This window comes from Sinocyclocheilus anshuiensis, unplaced genomic scaffold, assembly GCF_001515605.1.
Source record: "Sinocyclocheilus anshuiensis isolate Anshui unplaced genomic scaffold, SAMN03320099.WGS_v1.1 scaffold1231, whole genome shotgun sequence".
Lineage (NCBI taxonomy): Eukaryota > Metazoa > Chordata > Actinopteri > Cypriniformes > Cyprinidae > Sinocyclocheilus > Sinocyclocheilus anshuiensis.
Window position 1 is genome coordinate 1,648,479 of NW_015536698.1, and position 8,980 is coordinate 1,657,458.

Genomic DNA, 8,980 nt, shown 5'->3' on the forward strand with positions numbered 1-8,980 from the left:
CCCAGGCCCGGAAAAAAAAAAAAAAAGACTAGCACATACTTTTTAAGTCTAGCTAAACCAGAACAGTTAAGATATTTAAAAAACTAAGAATTTACGATAACGTGGAGTTACCGGACCCCTTGAATCAGACATTGAGGCGACAACTTTTCACTCCGAACGTTAAACGATTACCTGAAATAACGTATCCAGACGTGTATCATTATCTGGTTGAGACCGAGTGCGTCTACACAAGAGAAGCGGTAAAGGCATATCGTAGTCTGGATGCCTACAATTACTTCCTTAGCGGAAAAGTTGGAAGCATTTGTTCATACAATGTGGACGACGTTTATCTTGTGTTTGGCGAGGTTGGAGCAAGTCAAACGTTGTCAAAAACGTACTCTGCTTGGTTCGTTGCTAAGGTGACCGGGGAGGTTATTAGTGGGCATTGCACTTGCATGGCTGGGTAAGTCTGTATGTCTATGCTAATAATAAATGACATTGCTAACTGAATTCTATTAAATTAATTGTTGTGTTCCATCATAACTTATTGCATACATAATTATTCCATTCGTTTTTAAATGTTTGTGGATAGATTAGGTGAAGTGTGTAGCCATGTTGCTGCGATCCTTGTTGCGGTGGAACAGTGTGTGAGAGAGGGTTTGAATGCTCCATCTGTGACATCAGAGCCCTGTGTGTGGTCACGAATAAACTAGAAGGTGCATGCAATTCAATGTTGGCTAACGTGTCTTTTTTATCTAATTAATATTAAATTCTAATTCATCACGTGTTGTTGGTTTTAGATAAAAGTAGATACTTGCAGATTAGTCATTGTATAATCCCACTTTGTTTTAGATTGATCCAAAACCAGTGGCAGACACTGACTTTTCCAAATCTGTCAGACAAAGAGCAATTCAGAGTAGAGATCCCATCACATCCACTGTAGTCACACCAGTCTCACTAAGCAAGCTTTTTAAGTCCTTGAAGATAAGGAAAACATTTGCAGAAACATGATAAATTAATTGCAATGAATGCAAAACACATGAAATATGTTCATATATGGTTTTCATGGATATAGCCACAAACATTGATATGCACATGGATATAGTGGCACTTGTGTGTGACTAAATCCATGTATATTTCAATGTATGTGTTAATATCCTTGAAAATCATATAGGCAGAGGCAGACAGTAGTGAAGTATTTTTTACTCTGCTGTAAAAGTACTTTTCAGATGTCTGTACTTTATCAGTGTTTTTCTTTAGAAAACTTTACTTCACAACATTCCAAAGCATAATATTGTACTTTTTACTGCACTACGTTTCATATTAAATATAATTCAATACTTGATTACATTAGAAATCTATTACTTTCTTACTTTTACTCAAGTAAAAGTAATTCAAAGATTTACTTGAGTACAAGAAATAATTGATCTTTTGGAAGAAGGAGTCATTGTCATGGCTGACAGAGGGTTTAGTTTCCCTGAGTATTTTGCTGCAAAAGGGGTCCAGCTACTCATACCAGCTTCAAGTAAGAAAAGCATTTTATGCAGTGTAGATTATGAACATTATGAGCAAATCCCAAGAGCATTTTGGTGAATGATGAAAACAAAAAAAATGTAATTGTATTAACACTTAATTTCATGCTAGCAGTTGAGTGGTCTCAATTTGTAGATATTCAATTGATATCTACAAATAAACTAACTAGCTACCAGTATGACCACTGCATACCACCCTGTAACACTTTCAAAAGGGTCTTAAATTAGTAAATATTTAAGGTATCATGAACAAACATACTAACATTTTACAGCATTTATTGACATTAATTTATATAAAACTTTACAAAAGTTCACAAAGAACAGTATTGCTTGTTTGTGGACTAACAACATCTCAGCATATGGCAAAATCGAGTTTAAACATGAAAACGTACTAATTAAAAACATATATATTTTTTTTTAAATTTAAGAATATTTCTTCAATATTTAGTTAAATAACATTTAACTCATCCAGGTTAGGTTAAATGTAAAAAAATAATACTGTTATTGTTACATTACTGCACGATGGAATTAACATTAACAAAGCTTAATAAATGAAGGAAAAAAATGTTGTTTACCATTCTCTTTTGTGAAATAATGCAGTTAGCTAATGTTACACAATTGTTTTGTTTTAATAAAGTGTTACGCATTGCATCTGTCAGCTGAATAGATAGCTAGACAACTGATGTAAACTGCTACTTTCCTAATTACAGCCCACAGAATATTTAGAAATGAAAACGGAAATAAAACCTGGCTTTTTACAATCAAACGTATCAAAACGCTAGCTATCTACATATGAAAACAATGACGGAGCCACAATGCTAGCTCAAATTTAGATTCAACATACTTAACTAGTGAACATATAGGAATACAAATTAATCCAGTAATAATTCACTTACAAAAACGTCGTTTACTTACCAGATATAAAATGTGTGCTACATATCCTCGAGTTGCTAGTCGGTATCCTATCCAGCCTTCTCTCTTCACTGCTGCAATCCAAGCGTCACGTTGTTTTGTTTTTCGTTCATCTAAACACTTTAATTTCCGACAGCAAGTTAGTTCCTGGCCTGAAAGAGCATCCAACCACCGAACAACATGGTCCTAGTTTTAATTTTGACATTTTTAATCGCAATAAATAAACTGTCGCAATATCACTGTGTATAAACCGTCTCCCGCCAATGTTTTGAATGTGCACGTCAACTAACCGGAAACATCTAAGGACCAAAGACTTAACTTCCTCACTTGAACGAATAGCCGTTGAAATGGTATATATATACTGCAATTTTTATCTCATTAAAGATGGTCTTGTCTTGTACCTTTTCATTTCTGTCCAATTTTCAAATACTTTTTTTTCCCCCTTCAAATGTTTTATGTTGTGATTAACCTTACAGCTGGTTGGTTTGGTTCATGGCTTAAATCCTTACGGGAAAAATACTTCCGGGACAAAGGCTGCTGAAAAAGTGGGCAGCACCGTTGCACTCTGTAAGACCCTATATCAACCTTTTACAGTTCATTATGCAGACTTTTTCTCTTTGCATGTGTATTACTCATTTTTCTAATGGAATTTAGACCCTAACTAACCTCATGACAGAATGACTCGTAATAAATCAATCAAACCTCTGGCTGTATACATGGATGTAGGGGAGGAAATCCATACAGATTGCCTGCCTCCGCCGGCATTATGGAGCAAGCCTGAGAGGGAGAGATGTCATCCAAGGTGCTTCATAGCTCTGGGGCTAACAGTGATGAATGGAGCTCTTAATGTCGGCAAACACTTTATCTCTGCTTCATCTGTTTTCATTAGGCAGGACCAACCTTTGGCTTGGACGGAGCGCTCTAGCGCTCACAGGATGGCTGAAGGCAAAATTAAGGTGGAGAGCGCTTCGCTTTTTTTAGGCACCGGCAACCTCTCTTTTGGATGCCAAGGGTTAGAGTCATGATCCTGTTGTAATCAGGAATTCTGGAAGGTTTTGGGACCTAAGACAAAGTCTAAGAGGTATCTGGGGATACGTACACTGATCAGCCACAACATTAAAACAGATGAAGTGAACAACATTGATTATATTGTACAATGGCACCTTGTCAAGGGCTGGGATAAATTAGGCAGCAAGTGAACAGTCAGTTCTTGAATTTCATGTGTTGGAAGAAGGAAAAATGAGTGTGACTCATTTGTGACTTTGACAAGGGCCAAATAGTGATGCATATATGACTGGGTTAGAGCATCTCCAAAACAGTAAGTCTTGTAGGGTGTTTCCGTTATGCATTGGTAAAACCTACCAACAATGGTTAAAGGAATTACAACGAGTGAACTGGTGTCAGGGTCATGGGCCCAAGGCTCATTGATGCGCATGAGGAGTGAAGGCTAGCCATCTGGTTCGATCACACAGAGCTACCGTAGCTCAAATTGCTTTAACGCATAATGCTGGCCATAATAGAAAGGTGTCAGAACACAGTGCGTTGCAGTTTGCTGTGTATGGGGTTGCATAGCCGCAGAATGCCAATAATGACCCATGTCCACCGCCGGAAGTGACTACAATGGGCATGTGAGAATCAGAATTGGACCATGGAGCAATTCAAGAAGGTTGCCTGGTCTGATGAATCATTTCTTTTAGATCAGGTGGATAGCTGGGTTTGTGGGCGTTGTTACCTGGGGAAGAGATGGCAACAGGATGCACTATACAGGGTTTCTGCAGGTTTTATGACGGTAAATTTAAGACTTTTTAAAGGACCAAGTAAAGAAAAAAGTATTCAGCATTTTTGTCAACATGCATTTACTGGAGACTCAAAATGACATAGGAAGATAAGAAAAGATAAGATTTATTTTTGTGAGAAATGTATCAAATATCATGAACTCAGGAAGCATCACCATGAATCAATCAAGAAATAACATGCTTAAAACAAGAACACATATCTGCCAGTGGGTCAGAAAAATAATCTTGTTTTCTTTTTGAATTAAGCTTGTTTTTCTGACTCCATTTGGCAGATATTTCTTCTTGTTATAATCATAAACTCACTTTTGTTCAGCTTCATAAGACTTCATATCTTCATTTTGCATCTCAAGTAAATTTATCTTGATTTAAGAATGTTTAGATATTTGTATTAGAAAACAAGACAAAAATACTGAATATATATTTTTTTGCATTGCATGCAACATTTAATGCCATGATTTTAAGTCGCTCTGCTCTGATTAAAGACCTTTTTAAGAACTTAATTTGTGGAAGGGTCAATTAAGACATTTTAAGACCTTTTTAAAAAAAACTGGGAATGAGGTAGAAGGCCAGTGGAGCAGTGTTATGCTCTGCTGGGAAACCTTGGGTCCTGGCATTCAAGTGAATGTTACTTTGACATGTACCACCTACCTAAAGATTGTTTTTTTTTTTTTTTAACGTACAACCCTTTATGGCAGTGGTGTTCCCTGATGGCAGTGGCCTCTTTCAGCAGGGTAATGCACCCTGCCACGCTGCAAAAATTATTCAGGAATGGTTTGAGGAACATGACAAAGAGTTCAATGTGTTGCCTTGGCCTCCAAATTCCCCAGATCTCAATCCGATTGAGCATCTATGGGATGGGGACCAACAGATTCAGTCGGCTCTACCTCACAACCTGCAGGACTTAAAGGATCTGCTGCTAACATCTTGGTGCCAGATATCACAGGACACATTAGATACATCAGAGCTGTTTGGGGAGCACATGGGGGACATACACGATATTAGGCAGATAGTTTTAATGTTGTGGCTATCAGTGTAAATGGGATATTTATACACCAAAGACTTTATTGTTTATTTTTTTGATTATTTGAAAAATCCTGTGTTGTTATATATTTTGTGCCATTTTAACTACTTTTATTTTGTACCTGAATAAAACAAATGCAGGTTATGAAAGCTGAGGACATCAAAGTAAAACATGCACTGATAAAACAGACAACAAGACCTTTAAGGTAATATGTGATGTAAGCTTTACTTTCAAATCCTGTTACATTTAGAACTGGCAATTTGAACATAAAGAATGCAAAACCAAGAAAACCAAAATACAAAACAAAATAAAAAGTACAAATGATCTAATTACCAGTTATTGTCACAATCAACCCTGTACAGCCTTAACAATGAAGTAATAAAAAAGCTTTATACAGCACATAACAAGTTTACTGGGTGCCAAATAAGAAAAAAACAAAATTATACTTGAGCCTTATTGAGTTGTAGAGCACAGCAAGCGATAAAGCAAACATATTGTGCAGAATAACCCGTAAAGCTAAATGCAAAACGAGTTGGTCTTTTTTTTTTTTTCCGACCAAAAAAAAAGTAAGTGCTACAAACTAGAGATCAAGAGCAATTTCATGCATCTTTTGAAGTGCTAAAAAGGTAGTCAGTCTTGTTTGATGCGCAATGATGCTAAAACAAAAAATGCTGCTCCTTGCGATTAGGCAAACAGAACGCCAAGTATTAAGTATTTATAAATACTGGTATTGGAACTGGGAGCGATCCCTGTTGCACTCCTCTTGCCCACACAACTGAGGATCAAAGAGCAGCAGCCATGTTCTTCTACATGATGAATACATGGTGTTCCAAGGCAGATGGACAAAAGGATGTTGCCCAATGGACATTCCATTTGAATTAATTCTATCAAAATGGGTCCTGAGGATCAGTTTCACTTCATCTCAGGCTCTCGGGCCACTCCTTGCCACCAAGTGGCACTAGAGCATAAAAGATAATTGGTTGAGCAGGAGCTTTATTAACAAGCAAAGAAGCTCCACTTAAAATACAACATACCACTAGACTGCATGCTGGGCATCTACATGAAGAAAAATAAATGATACCATGAGAGCAAAGAATACAAGTATAAAATAAGGATACTATGCGGGGCCAAGAAACTGTCTACCATCTTTTAATGGCTCTATTTCTAGGCTGCATTTCATTTATAAACTGGCCTTAAATACAGAATTTGTTTCATCTGAATCCTCTCAATGGGCAAGTTAGAGAGAGGAGAACAAACTTAAGAAGAATCATCTCTTTGCAGTTCAAGGTTGACCTATCAAAGTAATGCTGCTACTTGTTTCCTTTTAAAATGTCTAAGGTCAGCTGCATTAGAAAATTTTTGTGTACCTGCCTCGACTGATCTTAACAGGCCACGTTTTTATCCTTGTCCCTTATCTGCTATTCTCGCATGAATGAAGGCGGGAGAGCATTCTACATCTATGATGGATAACATTGAAATGATTGATCAGATCCTGTTGGCTGGACAAAATATGGACTGCAGTTTTGTTCAAATGCATCTATCGTCAAAGAATTTTAGGACCTCAAGTTTGAGCTTTGCATGTTTTTCATGACATTCTAAGGAGAATCGGTTAATTTAGACCAATATATTAGCCAAGCTAATTAATCAACCGGTACTTGGTCATATTGCGCTTATGGGCATCAGCCGATTGGTGTTTGGTTACTAAACCAAACGCATGCTAAATTACTCTTTTAGCACCAATTAAAGTTTCCTACATTCTAAATTCTTAAAATAAATCCATCTATCCAGTAACTAAGCAATGTGCTCATCAAAAATCAATATGTTACCACCAATGTTACAGTTTATCTGTTTTGAACATGAATTCAACTGTATTTGGATCAAAAATTATTTATTCAGAGCTCGCCAACATAATGGGCAGTAAAGCCTATGGATGTCTTCCATTTTAGAGCATTGAATAGAATTGCGTTCTGATACTTTGTTTAGAAAAGTGCAATTTTTACAGCACTGTGCAAAACCGCTGTTAAAAATTTAGCCTGGCCCTTTGGTGTCCAGGGTGGATTTTGAACTCAGCTGTCTGTATTACACATGCCATACTATCCATCAAAACAAAGCAGTCTGCTGTTTGGCAAATACCTAAAGGAAAAAGGCTTAGAATTTGTGTTGTCAACCACTGTAGCAGACAAAAAAAAAAACAATAAAGAAAAAATTACTTAAGTAGCATTGAGGCTGTTTGACGAGGCAGTCGAAATAATTGGCATCAAGAACGTTTTCTATTGGGTGCAAGTGCTTTTTTTTTTTTAAACATTTCAAAATTTTAAGTGCAATTAAAACTCAAAACACCGAGAGGGGAACATAGAATTATGGTACCATGTTTGCCCACATATGGAAAGCCATACTTCCAAAGATCCTAGTCAAAATAATGGCTGCCTCCACATTGCACTTGAGAGCCATTTTCCAATGGGGTTCTCATAATAGCTTGTTAGTACAGGGTATATATCCATGATCTCACTTACCACAATCCAGCTACCTCTGTATCATTTTAACATTAACCAACAGAAAGTACATTCATTCAAGTCATTTTGGAACAGGTTTTTTTTTTTTCACACAAAATTACAAAAAAGCTCCAAAAAGCACCATTGAATCGGCCTTCGTGACAGAATAATTGGGTCTTTCCCAAAAACCTGTCACCTCATACATCTCGTTAAACGTACAGGTGCGCATTATATACGTCAGCTATGCACAGGGCGCTTGACTGGTCACTTATATCTCATGCCTACCGGATACGGCCAGCCCACCTCGGTCAGCTATGGCACAATCTGTAGCGACCAAAAGTATGGTGAAGATATTGAAGGGCAGCATCATGGGTTGACGATCACTGCAGTAGTGGTAATGATTGCTTTTGCCATTAGCGTGCCCTGAATGGCTTGTATTAAGAAATGCCATCAGCTACACCTCACAGGTGTCGTAAAGGGCCTTATACTTGTTGCTGAGGCAAGATTAAAATTTGCAAATAGACTCGCCATTCAGCAAAACCAGTCAATGCCAACAGGCATGGGGGAGAAGAGAAAAGAAAGACTACAAAACTATGTACAGCTTGATAAATTAACAAGTGCGTGGTCTGAGGCTTTGCTTTGGAAACAAGACCCAAAAGATAACAATTCGTTTAATTGGTTTTTGTCGTGCCATATACTGTATGCCCCAAGATATTTCATACTGAGCCCCTAAATGACTGCAACACACAGCGAACATGCTTTCGGATTCCTGACAAAATGCACAAAAAAAGCTTAGCGCTTGCAAGCTTATATGTTCTGTTTCCTTTCGCCCATCAAAATGAATACAAAACTTGTAATAGATAAAGCACTGTTATCGGATTCCGGGTCATTCACAATTTGTAGAGGAAAACAACTGTTGTAAGAAGACCTCTTAAAAAAAGAGCTACGATTGGATTGCGATAGAACAGAAATCTAACTTCTTTGAGCGTGAATAGCTTTTCCTCTGATAAATGGATGTTTTACTACCATTACTACTCTTTAGGGCAGTATTTTAGTCTGCCTGTGGAACAGTTAGTGGCTTCGGTGGCTGATGATACAGGGCAACGGCGGGTGAAGGAGAAGAAGAAAGGACGAGGATAGTCAAATGGTCTTAGCTCTCTCTGTCAATCCCAGGTATGCCAGGAAGGAGTGTTTGAATGACGTGGGAGAGGGCGGCGACTGCGAGGACGAGTTGGACCAGAATGCCGA

The 8,980-nt window shown here is 37.6% G+C and overlaps 1 protein-coding gene across 3 annotated transcripts in view; it reads right to left on the bottom strand.

The window, feature by feature from the left end:
• Window positions 1-8,759: 8,759 nt before the first annotated feature.
• The window catches only part of LOC107654937 (zinc finger protein 827), a 95,510-nt gene continuing 95,289 nt past the window's right edge, over window positions 8,760-8,980 (bottom strand). For all 3 annotated transcript variants that reach the window (XM_016442287.1, XM_016442279.1, XM_016442270.1), the window contains exon 14: window positions 8,760-8,980. In XM_016442287.1, coding sequence (XP_016297773.1) covers window positions 8,873-8,980 — 108 coding nt within the window. In that variant the 3' untranslated portion in view covers window positions 8,760-8,872.